Here is a 15,735-nt window from a genome sequence, read left to right as displayed (position 1 = left end):
TTTCAACACCATTCACAGTCACCTCTTTCGTGGGTGGAGAAGACAAGGAGTTCTTCTCCTCGGAAAGTGCATTCAGATTCCCCCCAAGGAAAGTGTTAACAGTAGGAGATTCAGTGACAAAAATTGTCACCATAGTAGAGTTCAGTGGAGGATTAATAGGTAGGGGGAGTTGGCCCCCACCTTCCACAGGCACTATAATCGTAGGGAATTCAAAATTCAAAAGCTTGACAAAGTGGGAAAGTTGCAGAGAAAGAACTAATAATGTCAGGATGGCTTTATTTGTATTGTTTGGCTATTGTGTTATATAAAAGCTTACTGTTTACATCTACGACTTTACAAATATCTTGTATCAAATTTCCATTTATAAATTTGATCAAAGTGACAAATAAAATATCTAAAAAAATATTATAAACCAAATCTAAACAAAAAAATATACCACTTGTACACTTAGTCTTACATTTACAATACTCTAATGAGAACGTAATTGTTTAGATACACAACAAACTAATTATACAACTAAATATTTTCGCCATTACAGAACTAAATAGTGGCTTAAGACAAATAAAAGATCTAAAAAAATATTATAAACCAAATCTAAACAAAAAAATATACCACTTGTACACTTAGTCTTACATTTACAATACTCTAATGAGAACGTAATTGTTTAGATACACAACAAACTAATTACACAACTAAATATTTTCGCCATTACAAAACTAAATAGTGGCTCAAGACAAAAATCAAAAGAATTAATTTTGACTTAAGGTAAGGAAAAGTTATATTGCTTGTTTGCGTACGTTTAAAAGTTGAAGGCACTCGTTGGCGCCATTTCGAGTGTCGCCGGGCTCATTCGGTTAGAAAAAAGTGTGGCGTTTTAAATATTTGAAATACAATACAACGAAATATTTGAAGTACCTAGTTACGGTTGTAGGGCGCAGCAACACAGTTGATCCTTTGCCATTAGAGAAAAGCTGAACAGAGGGGTAATGCTTAAAGCAAAATACGCGCCACTACTTTTGGCGCGTTGTTACAAAATAATGCAAGTCTTGGGACTGTAACTTGAAGGGTTATAACGCCTTTCCTCCCACGAAATCTACGCCAATAATGCGCAGCGGAGACAATGCCGGTGGCGAATCTGCCAAAATAATCTGTGCAATTTGTTACGAAGATGTGAAACCCCTGTTCGAGGATCTGCAGTCTGTTTCCCTTTGCGGCCATGTTTTTCACGAACTCTGGTACTTCAACTTCAATTTTGCATTTTGTTTTTCGTAATTTAACTTTCTAGATTAACGAAAACAATTGGTCTCTGTAGTTTGCAACAATGGCTGGAATACTCGCCCCCAAACAAAAAGGCCAGCTGTCCCGTGTGCAAACATTCGTGCTCTGGGAAAGACGTTCACAGGCTTTACTTTCAGTCTACGTCGGAGTTCACTCAGAAAACAAGCTCTCAGACTTCCTCCGTCCTTCATTCGGAAAATGCTGAGGTGACACTCATGTTAGTTAGGCGGCTTTAGGTGTTACTTCGTATCTAATGTACACGAGGTTTTTACGGACCATTGGATTGAAAGCGAGAGCTGCTATTATAAAAATTGGGTTTTTTTCCTTTTTTCTTTTTCAATCACATTCAGTGTCTTTTGTAATCCAGAATGTCTACGCAAACAGAAAAACAACACACAATATTTCCAGAAGCTCTTACTTTTCAATTTGGTATTTTTCAAGTCTTTTTGTATTCTCAGTAAAAAGAGCCTTTACAACATTATTGTTTGTCATAATGGTATACGCTGTTTAATGAAGGTGTTAGGGGAAACGGTGAAAAAACTAGAGTGTCAGCTTGCCGTCGCTGCTGCTGCCTTGGAGACTCAGCAATGTCAAATGAAAGAATTAAGTGAACAGGTTCTTTCCTCCCCAGAATACTCTTTTTTAGCAATTCTTTGAGAATCATTATAAATTACTAAAGAAAATGGTTACAAGATTTTTCCAAGATCTCCTCCAAACTCACGATCTATATGTTTATCCTTCCGTTAACAGGCTATAATAGAATGCTTGATAATGATCCATGTCAGCGAACATACAGGGAAAACAAATAAATAGGATTCATATTACATTTGCCAGTAAGGGAAATATCTTTCATGACATCGCTATCATTCTATGACATCCTTGAGCTGCCACTAGAACCTGTTTTTGATAGGTTAACAATCGATCTAACGGGGCCCTCAACTTTGAGCAAAAATAAAACAAAAAAAACACCGGCTACGCCAAGAATTGAGTACAACATAGCCAAACATAAAAAATAACAGAGGAAAGAATCCATCTGTCACAACGAGATGACGATAAAAACAAAAGCACCTATATCTTCAGCAACAGAAAGAGAACAAATTTACATAAGAGGCATCCGCCAAACCACATACAGCACAACAACCCTCAAAGAGAAGGCAAATCATATTCAGGCCGGTGCAGGGGCCAACCTCTTTCCCTCGTTTGAACAGAGAGCCTTCATGCTTTACTAGGAGCCGTTGCCAATTGTTTCCTTGGCTTCCATCTGAAGTTTCTCCACTTCTGTTTTCCTTCCTCTGCTCTCCTTTGGATTATCGGAAGATGGAACATCCTGAACCATGGAGCCTCCCAAGCACTTGAGCAATTCCTGTGTAGAAAGATGATCCTGAAGGCTGCAGACCCTTTTCCTCATGATCTGAAGGCAAATCTATCGGTGGAGCTATTGTCTCTGCTTCCTGCCAAGACTAGGAACCCCACACTCTCAACATCCTCCCTTCCAGCATCACTGCCAGAGGTGTTGAAATAATCCTGTGCCAAGATTTCCTCAGCCCCAGAAAAAACTTTAGTGTGCCCTTGTGAAAAGAACGTGCCAATAGTTATTTGTTTATCAACAAAAATTGCATCGTCCATTTCTCCTTCCAAACTTTCGACCACACTTTCCATTGGGCCTTAAGTTTGCCTTTTTGGTTTGGCTTTCTGACTGGGAGATGGTTAAAACTTCTGTGGTTATTAATTCGTAATCCTCTATTAAAAGTTAAGGGATCTCCCTAGTCTTCATTACTCAAAGTAGTACTGGGCACCTCTACATCTACATTTAGTGCAACTTCAGAAACTAAAATATTTTTAGTGCCTACTACCAGATCTTGCACGTTTTACACTTGCTGCAGATCAAAGAATTTGAGGTGGTTTTGTAAAGTCCATATTTGGTTCCCTCTCCTTGCTTCCACCTTTGAGTCCTTGTTGCTCTAAACCCAAAGGAATTAGAATAGGAGGACTCCATTGCCTTATGTCCCATCTGGCAACAGTTGATAAACCAAAATGACATCCCCTTATAGACAATGTTTTGGATCCATGTGCTTACTACATTCATGCGGATGGTGTGAATGAGAGGGTTAGAAAGATCAGTTCTAACATACACTTATGTGAAAATTGTTGAGCTGCGGCATCTATAGCATCCTCCTCAATGAAGTATCCCAACATTGCAGCAATCAATTTTAACACCTCAACATGTCTAAAGCTCTACAGGTAGCTTGTAAAGATGCAGCCAGATTTGAAGATCAGAAATTTTCTCTTTTTCTAAATAAAAAAGCGGACAGCACTGTTTTATTTACAAGCTCAGATTCCCACAAAACCAAGGTTCATGTTGCAAAACAAAATCCCTATCATTCTCTGATTGGAAAAAGACTCAAAAAAGTCCATTAGGTAGAAGGGAAATTTCAGGGTCTAGGCATTCAATTCAAGTAAACCCCAGCAGTGCTTCAACATATCCCAACTTGACCTTCACCCTAAATATGATCTGCAAAACAGTGACTTCGAAATATAATATAGTGAGGGTATCATTTAAAATTCTTAGCTTACGAAAAGCTACTGGACCTGTCCCAACCACCAAAATTACTAGCAAAACTATTTCAACCATCTTTAGCAAAAACACAATGAGAAAGCAAATGCTCAACAGTTTCAGTACTGTTACAAACAGTAGAACAGCCATTATTCATATACTTCAAGTCAACAGGAAGCTTTTTTAATAAGAGCAACCACCTAAAACAGAACTTCTTTGACTCAATGACACAAGACCAGCAACATTTAAAGATTTTAGACCACTGAGAATGGGATAGGTAGAGATTCCAGCTGCTGTTAAAGTGGTAAACAAGGTCCAAGGGGGAGTTGACGGATTGGTATACTTTCCTAGAATTGACTTTCCAGAGAGCTGTTTTATCCCACCATTCCAGGTTCTCATAAATTTCAGAGTTGAAATTGAGTTGAATTGGAAACTGAAAGATCTGACATGATTTCTGCAGAATGGAAAATCTCCTCTTTTGTGAAATTGGAAGCCCAAACTCAGAGCTAAGACATTGCCAATCCTTCAACTGGTTGCTCTCAAAGATATTAGCAAAATCACAAATTCCTTTACTGTACCAGGCTTTTGCACAGCAGCCTTGAAGCAATGCCAAAGGTTTATTTTTATACTGAAGAGTCCACCATAGCAACCTGTAGCTACAAAATTTTCTACAGCCATTGCCAATTTGTCATTCACCTTTGACATAACTCCTTACAAGTTTCCAGGCCTTCCATATACTTCTAAAACCTTAGAACCAAATGGCATGACAAGGAATTTACCAAAGAAGAAATCCTGAGGATGCAGACCCTTCTACTGCCTAGCCTACTTAGGAACTACCATTTGAACGTTATTTCTAACCAATACTTTCCCGGGTTCATCTCCAGAAAAGGATTTTAGAATTCACTTGACTGCAAGGGCAATTCCTTGAGTCTTTGGGTCTATAAGCCCTAATCCTCCATTGCTCTTATCAAGGCAGCACCATTTCCAACTAACTGTAGATATCTTTCTAGAGGCTTTCCCCTTTTGACCACAGGAAACTTCTAATCCTCTTTTGAATTCCATTCACTTGGTTGCTATTGGAAAGACAGATAGATGCATAATAATTACTGTAAGATGTAAAGATGTAAACGTTCTAACTTCAATAATAAAACGAAAACTCTTTATTCTTAAATAAATTCATTTATTTCTTTCACTACTATCGTTAATTCAGTATTGTCATTCAAATATGATCCTTACATACACAATTTCTATGATTGAAATAATGATTCTTATTCAATAAGGAGATTTTAAATAGTATTTTACAACATAGGGTCTTCATAGTAGTTCATTCGTTCTATACATCATTCATAGTTACATACAATACTTAGGCTTTCATTCGCCTTAAGTTCAACTAACAAGAAATTAAAAAGTAGAGGATGAGATGCGTCCATTGATCTTCAATCCAAAGCTATCTTTACTTCAATCCTTAGAATGAAGACGAGAACAAGATTCAAGTGCTTTTTCCACCCAACTTTGAAGTATACACTTCCTCGGAATTCTTAATCTATTTAGAATACCCGACCTTGCACGAATTGTTTAGCAAAAGGAATTCGATAAACAAGATGGAATCTGGTGCATGCCTAGAATGATACATGCATTTTCTATTTTCTAATTCATTTTAGAAACAAGCAAGATAAATCAAGGATATGGTAAAGAACATAATTAAATCCATCTATTTCAATGGTCAATAAGTTACTCGGCCGAGTATGATGCCATGCATAGCAAATAAACATAGTTTGGAAAAACAAACTATTTTCTCTATAAATTCCACATTCGGCACCCGTCCCGGAAGGTAACTTTCCTATTGTTCGTTTGATATCCAAAAATGAATATAAAAGATGACAATCTTTCGTGAAATAGATATAGAAGAAACAATCTTTCGTTAAATAGATATAGAAGAAACAATTTTTCGTTTACAACTTTCGCTTCTATCTTTTTAAGTAAATCAAGGATAAGAATTAAAATTAAGAAGGTGTAACACATGTATGCACATTTTGCATATAAACAGAATACAAAAATGAAAATATGAGCACACGTTCTTAAATTCTATGTTCCTATATGGTTTTGAGTTTATTTTCTGTATGAAATAAGAACATTCGAAAGAGATGTGATCTGGTAAGGTTTTCATCTCTTCTAATTTAAAAAAAAAAGAATCAGAAAGTGTGTTCTCATTCAGCTTCAATGAATTTGTTCATATAAAAATGTATTTTTTTATACATATACATATACATATGTAAGATCTAATGTGTTGATATGTTCTTCAGCCCAACAGAGATGAATTCCATCAAACAAAGATGCAATCTTTACCAATGAGCACATTAAGCATAATATACTAAGTGTCAACCAGAAGTGTGATCAAGGATATAATGTCATATTTCATAATAAAGGATGTGAAGTTAGCAAGAAAAGTTTTGAAAAGTTGATAGCAAATGCATATAGAATTGACAACAACCTATAAAATACATCTAATATTAATAAAATTGACAAATAATCAGAAAATACATGAAGTAGAAACATTAGGAAGAGAAAGTGCTTGAGAGAAAACCCATTTGATTTGTAAGGGTGAATTCACACTTTCAAACATTGTTAGCATCCCAATGTTTACAATAATAGCCAGAAGAAAAGAAAAACTAGAAAACTTACCTACATGATTTGTAATTGCTTTGGCCACATTGCAATTATTTCCCCAAGGTGGGCCCAAGTATGGCGTCCCACTCATGTTAACATTTGAACCAGAATATAGAAAAAACTGAGAACATAAATTAAAAATTGAAGCACAAATACACAAGCCCTTATCCTGGGAAAACCCTCCACCTGAATGTGAAAAACCCAGCCCACAAAATAAAAACCTTTATTGAGATTTCATCACCAGTACAAATAATGATAGCTACTGCTTGCTATCAAATAGTTTGAGATACTTCAAAATAAATACATTTCACTTCTACAACACACTTCAACAATCTACCTTTAATCCTTATACAATACCGAGGATTTAGACTTCTCAGAATATAAACTAATACCCAGACTTCACAACATTTAAAGAAGATTGCTTACAAATATTACATAACTCAGAGATATAATCTCAGAACAAAACTACAGATGTAGAACAAACAATAATAATCTCCCCGAAGTTATGAAAGGCACAAAATGAATAATCAGAACATCAATGATGATTGAACTCCTTAGTTTATTAACTTGCTCAAGGACCTGCATACAATAATCAATCTGTCGAAGGAAGAAGAACTGCAAAGATAGGAGCGCGATATAAATAATATATCAAATGGCATACGAAATAGTCTCCACGATGGAAGATGAGAGGTCACCGACAGCCACATAGGCACAGATACATCACCGATAGTCACATAGCATTAGAAAATATGATGGAGGAAATACGAAAGAAAACAGTAGACACCAAGGTGGAACAAGATGGATAATAGTAACGGTAGCCACAAGAAGATGCCAGGTCACATAATCCTAGTCATCACAATCGAATAACCAAGATAAGATACACCAACACGGATATAGAAGCGCAATATACTTCGAGCACAATTACTTAGCAGCAAGCAAAGAAACACGAAGTGCAAATAGAACTGAAGACGGTAATAGTAGATCTCTATCGTAGCTATTTTCTTCAACACTCCCTCTTAGCAAGAGAGAGATCTTCAATTCGTCATCACATGACAGGCACACACAACTGCAACCAAAGAATGTCAACGAAATCTCAACACAGATTTTTCTCAATAAAAAAATTGTTATCTCAACATGACAGTATTCACCATAGCTAATCCTAGAGGGTGAATGAAAATAGAAATAAAATTCATAAAGGCATACATATGACTTCCACCATAGCTACTCCCAGAGGGTGGAACAAGAGATTTCACCTCGAACTTCTCTCGCAAAGAAGAACTCATTAATCAAGGGATTTCACCTTGAACTTCTCTCACAGAGAAGAACTCATTAACCAATGGATTTCACCTCAAACTTCTCTCGCAGAGAAGAACTCATTAAACAAGGGATTTCACCTCGAACTTCTCTCGCAAAGAAGAACTCACTAAACACAGGCAATGTATCACTGAAGCTGAGACTCTCTCCCAGTAAGAGCATCATTCTCCACCATACCGAGCTTTTCTCGGAAGTAATAGAACTTCACTCTCAGAAGTAATAGAACTTCACTCTTGGAAGTGGCTTGGTGAGAATGTCTGCAGTTTGCTCCTCTGTAGAAATGTACTTGAGTTCAATTGCTTTTCGCTGAACCATGTCTCTCAAGTAATGATATTTAATTTCCACATGTTTGCTTCTATTATGAAATACTGGATTAACTGAAAGTTTCACACAACTTTATTATCACACATAATCACAGTAGGTTCCAAAGGCTGTCCAAACAAGCCTGCAAGTAATTTTCGAAGCCATACAACTTCTCTTGTAGCCACACAAGCTGCAACATATTCTGCTTCAGCTGTATTTTGTGCAACACAAGATTGTTTTCTGCTGCACCAGGAAATCATAGTTGAACCTAGGCTAAAACAACAACCTGAAGTGCTTTTTCTGTCAGGCACACAGCTTGCCCAATCTGAATCAGAAAACCCTTGCAAGTTCAGCTCCACACATGAAGAAAATTTTAAGCCAAGTCCAATTGTACCACGTACATATCTCAATATATGTTTGGCTGCCACAAGGTGAATATGCCTTGGTTCACACATGAACTGATTCAAGGTATTAACTACATAGTATATATCAGGCCTTGTGTTAACCAAATACGTTAAAGAGCCAATTAATTGTCTATGCATAGTAGGCTCAACTAAATCTGAAGTAGCTGCATCATCATGTAATTTCTTCAGATTTACTTCCATAGGAGTCACTATAGACTTACACTCTAACATGTCAAATCTTTTCAAAATATCAACTGCATATTTTCCTTGACTCAATATGATTTCATTTGGTCTTTGCCATACCTCAAGTCCAAGGAAATAATGTAGCAAACCAAGATCTTTCATTTCAAATTCTGAAGTTAAATCCTTCTTACATTTGTCAATGAAATCATCATTACCAGTGAGGAATAAATCATCAACATATAGTACTAAAATCAGCACCTTATCATCACATACATTGAAGTATAAGTTTGGATCAACGTCATTCTTTAGAAAGCCCAAGCTCAAAAGGTAGTGATCCATCCCCTCATACCAAGCACGAGGGGCTTGTTTAAGACCATATAAGGCCTTTTTCAGCCTGCATACATGAGAGTTTCTATTGTGAATAATAAAGCCCTTTGGTTGTTCAATGTAAACCTCCTCTTCAATTTTACCATTCAAGAAGGTTGTTTTCACATCCATTTGATGAAGTTTCCAACCCTTAACAGTTGCAACAGCTATGATAGTCGTGATAGAAGTGTAACGTGCTACAGGTGCAAAGGTTTTTTCGTAATCTATGCCTTCCTTTTGGGAAAAACCTCTGGCTACAAATCTGGTCTTATACTTTTCTATATTCCCATCATTTGCATGTTTGATTTTGAACAACCACTTAGAAGAAACCATTGATTTGTTTTTAGGCCTTGGAACAATGTCCCATACATCATTTTTCATAATAGATTGATATCCTCTATCATGGCATCCTTCCACACTTGCTGATTTAAAGCCTCTTCAACACTTGAAGGCTCAGATGCTAAGATAGGACTCATCAAAGATACATAGCCAACAAATTTGTGAGGTCTTTACTTTCTCTAAAAGTACCATGAGGGGCTGCATATTTTTTCAGCATCTTCCATAGTGTGTCTAGCCCACAAAGGTCTTTTCTTATTAGCTGAACTATTACAAGGACCTGCTGATGTAACTATAGAGTCAACTGGATCAATTGGATCAGCTGAATTAGCAGGATCTTCTAAATATGTAAACTCCCTCCGAATGTCTGAAGATGCATTCGGATCCGCTGTATCTATATCTTGAGGATGCTCAAAATCTTCTTTATCAGATTCTATGTAAGATTCTTTGGATTTCATGCAAGCTGCATCTTCATCAAAAGAAACATCCCTGCTGATCTCAATTTGTTTTTGTCCTGGAATGTAAATTCTATATACTTTTGAAGATTCACTATAACCAACAAAGATGCCTTTCTTGCCTGAAGGTTCTAATTTAGATCTTTTCTCTTTAGGAACATGAATATAAATAGGGCATCCAAAGATTTTGAAATAACTTACATCTTGTTTGACACCTGTAAAAGAATCTGATGAGGACTACAATTCTGAATGTGAGCTGTTGTCTTGCAAGCCTCGGCCCAAAGAAATGTTTGAAGACTTTGATCATGAATCATAGCCTTTGCTGCTTCAACAATTGTCCTATTCTTTCTTTCAGCCACATTGTTTTGTTGAGGATTATAAGGGACACAAAACTCCCTCTTAATCCCAGCTTCAACACAAAAGTTATGAAAAACACCAGAAACATATTCTCCTCCATTATCAGATCTAAGAATTTTTATTTTCTTGTTAGATAAATTTTCAACTAGAGCTTTGAACTCTTTAAATCTGGACAACACTTCATCAGACTCTTTAGACTTAAGAAAGTAAATCCAGCACTTACGTGAAAAATCATCAATAAAGGTGACGTAATACCAAAAACCACTAAGAGAAGAAATTGACATAGGTCCACATAAATCAGATAGAATTAATTCTAGAGCATTCTTTGCCCTACTTTCACTACTATGAAAGGTGCTCTTAATGTTCTTACCTAGAGCACATCCCTTGCAAACACCTTCATGGTTTTGATTCAGCTTAGTAAGACCAATGACAACCTTCTCCATTGAAGACAAAGTTCTGAAATTTAAATGACCAAATCTTTTCTGCCACAGCTCACTTGAACTTGAAGAATCATGAGCTAAGACTTGAATAGGACGAGCTGAAATCTTGTAAAGACTATCATGGCGGCGAACACCAATAACCTGAGTTGATTGAATACTAGAGTTCTTCCATGCAAGTACTTTTCCATCAGCAAAAGCAACATGATAACCTTTGTCTTCTAATGCAGAAATAGAAATCGGATTCCTCTTAATACCAGGAACAAATAGGACATCATTTAAATGAAGAAGAATACTAGAGTCCAACTGAAAAGAAGTATAATCAACACCCTTCACAGAATAGCAAGCATCATCACCAATGATAACTTGAAGATGAGAGTCTTTTTCTTTCAAGTTTGAAAGGTGCTCACGAAAACCAGTGATATGACGAGATGCTCCACTATCTATCAACCATGTATCACTATTTGTAGGAACATTACTAGAAAGTGCAGAAATAAATAAGAATCCTTCAGAATTTTGACTCTCTTTGAGGAGAAGGATTCTCAACATTTGCAGTAGCTGCTTGAGGCTTAGACTTTGATACACAATCTCTGGCAAAGTGACCAAATTTGTCACACCTAAAACACTGAATTCTAGAAAGGTCCTTCCTGTTTTTCTTGGCATTAGGGGCTGACTCAACATTCTTGTCTCTAAATCTTTTGAAGTTACCTTTCTTTCCTTTCCCTTTAGATGTATGGGCAGCAAGTACATGATCATCTTCATGATGAGATTTGCGACCATAACCTCTTGCTTCTTGTCTGCATTCTTCTTGAATGCAATCTGTCCTCAGCCTATCAAATTTAGGAAGATCATCTCTTCCTCTAGTGCCTTGAATGAATGATTCCCAGGAGTTGGGAAGTCCATTCATAGCTAACATAACCAAGTCTTTATCAGAAAAAGTATATTCAATTGCACTGAGCTGATCTTTTAACTCATAAATCTTCATGAAATAAGAAGTAATAGATTCTCCTCTAGACATTTTCACATGCAGCAGTTGACGTCTCAGGGCTAAAGCTCTGCTGGAATTGTTGAATTCATAAAGATCTTTTAGAGTCTGAAACATTTCCTTAGCTAAATCCAACTTAGAGATGATAGGCACCAGATGATCCTTAACAAAATCAGTCAGAATTTTCTTAGCCATGGTCTTAATCTTTCTCCATTGAACTTTTTCTGGATCAGCAAAAGGTTCTTCTACATCTTTCGAGACATAGTCAAGGAGGTCATTCTCTTCTAGAGTGATCAGAATTCTAAATTTCCAAGAAGAGAAATTTGGCGAACCATCTAGTCTATCTTCTACTTTCAATCCGTTCACCATAATGAATGACTTAGGCAAACAACTGAAAGAAATAAAGAACTTAAAAATTCTGGTTCTGGATCGATCTTCTAGACCTGCTCTGATACCATATTAAAATTTGAACCAGAATATAGAAAAAACCGAGAACAAAAATTAAAACAATGAAACACAAATACACAAGCCCTTATCTTGGGAAAACCCTCCACCTGAGGGTGAAAAACCCAACCCACAAAATAAAAACCTTTATTGAGATTTCATCACCAGTACAAATAATGATAGCTACTACTTTCTATCAAACAGTCCGAGATACTTCAAAATAAATACATTTCACTTCTACAACACACTTCAACAATCTACCTTTAATCCTTATACAATATCGAGGATTTAAACTTCTCAGAATATAAACTGATACTCAGACTTCACAACATTTAAAGAAGATTGTTTACAAATGTTATATAACTCAGAGATATAATCTCAGAACAAAACTACAAATGTAGAACAAACAATAATAATCTCCTTGAAGTTATGAAAGACACAAAATGAATAATCAGAACATCAATGATGATCGAACTCCTCAGCTTATTAACTTGCTCAAGGACCTGCATACAATAATCAATCAGCCGAAGGAAGAAGAACTGCAAAGATAGGAGCACGATATAAATAATATATCAAATGGCATACAAAATAGTCTCCACGATGGAAGATGAGAAGTCATCGACAGCCACATAGGCACAGTTACATCGCCGACAGTCACATAGCATTAAAAAATATGATGGAGGAAATACGAAAGAAAACGGTAGACACCAAGGTGGAACAAGATGGATAATAGTAACGGTAGCCACAAGAAGATGCCAGGTCACGTAATCCCAGTCATCACAATCGAATAACCAAGATAAGATACACCAACACAGATATAGAAGCGCAATATACTTTGAGCACAATTACTTAGCAGCAAGCAAAGAAACACGAAGTGCAAATAGAACTGAAGATGGTAATAGTAGATCTCTATCGCAACTATTTTCTTCAACAAAGAATGCTGTGCTTCCAGTGCGAGCCAAACAAAACTTTTCTCTATGTTGTGCTTTAATCAAGTGTTTTCACTTCCTCACGCTTTCAAATGCAAAGGTGATCAATGATCTTCGATTCATAATCTCTTCACCGTTTCAATTCTTTTCTGCCATTGTTGTTACATAAACTGAATCATATTTTATTCCTTTTGTAGGTGTAAACACGACCATGTATCTGTGGTTGATATTCATTCAAATACACATTTTCTCTTGAATACAAAGTGTATAAAGTATAGATTTCATTCCAAAATCTGAGCATAACAGTATGACTAGTAAAAGTACTGTGTATGCATTCATGTATAATTTTGAAAATGTTATAATTGATCTGGAAACATATGTATGGTTTGTAACATATTGACATGAATATCAATATGTTATAATAGATCTCCATCGGAGCTATTTTCTTCAACAACTCATGTAAAAAATCGCGCCTAGAGGGAAAAGACCACGATTTTGGTATGTAAATACACTGTTTTAAATAAAATAATGCCTACACATTCACTTTTGGTGTCCTCCTTCATAAAATAAATATTTCGCCTAGCAAACTTAGGAAAACAACATTATGCACAATTCTCAATAAAATTAATCAGTAATAAAATAATTAAATATTAAACCTTACGATGAGGAAATAATATTTAATTAAATATCTTATAACTCCAATACTGATTATCCTCAAAAATCAAGGATGAAACTGAGCAATGAGAACCATTGAATTGAACTGGATCAGAGCCCTGCCCAAGGTTGCCAAAAATACAATGCTCAAACTGCCACTTACTAAAAATAGTAAGTCAAGAAATACTACTCCGAGGAACATGATCTTCGCACCCATGGAAAGAGCTTGGAATGCTCGGTAAAACTGTACCATCTAGTCAGCCAATCCCTAACTTACTAAAAATAATAAGTTCACACTTCACCGTAGAATCAAATGCATGTTATGCCAACTTGAAGTTCATGAAAAACCCAAAAGGAAACCATAAACAGAACTGAAGAATTCCCTCCCGACAAACCCTAAAAAGCTCGTGCAGAACTCCACAAAAGTAGGAAACCTTAATTCTCCTTTCCAAATAGCCTATGGGTCTCTGGAATAGGCCACTAGATCACTAAATGAACATCACTAAGAAGGGGACATTACAGTCCGCCCTTCCCAAAATTGCTTGCCCTCAAGCAATCGCAAGCCAGGATGCTGTAAAATCTTTTCATTCTCCCATATAGCATCCTCAACTGGTAAGTCTTTCCACTTAACCAAATACTCTTTGATAGTCCTCCTTAAAAATCATTCTCTGACATCAAGGATTGCTTTAGGAACTAGCACCAATTCTCCCTCTTCCTCCAAAGGAGGCAAATTAGAAGAGAGTATCACATTGTGCCCAAGCACCTTTTTAAGGCGTGACATATGGAAGACATTCTGTACTCGACTACTCGTTGGTAGCTCCAACTCATAAGACACAACTCCCACTCTCCTAATGATCTTGAATGGCCCATAAAAACGTGGCTTAAGCTTTTCCGCTCCACTCTTCTTAAGAGTAGACTGTCTGAAGGGTTGTAATCTCAAGTAGACTATATCACCAACCTCAAATGAACCCTCAATTTGCTGCTGATTAGCGTACAACTTCTGCTGATTCTGTGCAATCTAGAGGTTGTCCTTCAATGCCTTCAAAATATCCTGACACTGTTGAACCATATCCCTAGCTTGGGGTGCTTTGCTATCTCCAAACACCAAGTCGGCTAAGCTAGGGGCCTCGAACCGTAGAGTGCCATGAAAGGAGACATCTGGATGGACATGTGATAAGTGGAATTATAGCATTATTCACCAAGATGTAGCTGTCTTACCCATACCTTATGCTGTTCTGAAACATATTTTCTCAAGTAGCCTTCCAACCGCTTATTTACTATCTTCGTTTGTCCATCTGTCTATGGATGATAACTCGTGCTTGGGGTAAGCACAGTACCACACAATCTGAAAATCTCTTGCCAAAAAGAGCTTAGGAACTTGCTGTCCCTATCACTCACAATGTTTTTTAGGCAGCCCATGTAGCCTAAACACCTCACGGAAGAACAAATTAGCAACTTGAGCTGCTGTAAATGAGCTGGGGATAGCGAAAAAATGAGCAAATTTTGTTAATCTATCTACCACCACATAGATACAATCCTTCCCACTAGCTCTAGGCAACCTAGTGATGAAATCCATAGAGATACTTTCCCATTTTTGACTAGGAATTGACAATGGTTGCAACAAACCGACGGGTGCAGTGTGCTCGTCCTTGTTCTTCTGACAAGTATGGCATTCCTTGATGTACTTCAAGACATCTTTTTTCAACCCTTTCCAAGAGAATCTCTCTCGGATCTGCTTGTATGTCTTGAAAAACCCTTGATGACCAGCAAGGGGAATGTCATGAAAAGTCTTTAATACCTTCTCCTTCAACTTAGATTTAGGCAGAAGAAGGGTCCTCCCCTTGTACTATTTTTTTCATCATGAAAAGTACCTTCAACAATGCTGGTTGCAAACTGATTTTTGGCATAATCGGCAAGCAACAAGTCCCTCCAATCAGCAGTGAGCTCACATAAGAGCTCGGATGTGGTTTCCGTGAAAGTGTATCTGCCACTATGTTGTTTTTTCCTTTGACATACTCAATGTCAAAGTCGTAAGCCTGAAGCTTACTAACCTACTTCTGCTGCCTTTC

The 15,735-nt window shown here is 36.8% G+C and overlaps 1 protein-coding gene across 1 annotated transcript in view; it reads left to right on the top strand.

The window, feature by feature from the left end:
• The first annotated feature begins 846 nt into the window (after positions 1–846).
• Positions 847–15,735, top strand: part of LOC131060563 (uncharacterized) — a 116,229-nt gene continuing 101,340 nt past the window's right edge. Inside the window, exons 1-3 of the mRNA XM_057993831.2 lie at positions 847–1,235; positions 1,313–1,484; positions 1,795–1,893. Coding sequence (XP_057849814.1) covers positions 1,105–1,235; positions 1,313–1,484; positions 1,795–1,893 — 402 coding nt within the window. The 5' untranslated portion in view covers positions 847–1,104. The remainder of the gene's footprint in view (positions 1,236–1,312; positions 1,485–1,794; positions 1,894–15,735) is intronic.

Source organism: Cryptomeria japonica, chromosome 8, assembly GCF_030272615.1.
Source record: "Cryptomeria japonica chromosome 8, Sugi_1.0, whole genome shotgun sequence".
Classification (NCBI taxonomy): Eukaryota; Viridiplantae; Streptophyta; class Pinopsida; order Cupressales; family Cupressaceae; genus Cryptomeria; species Cryptomeria japonica.
This window is presented reverse-complemented; position numbering and strand designations above follow the sequence as displayed.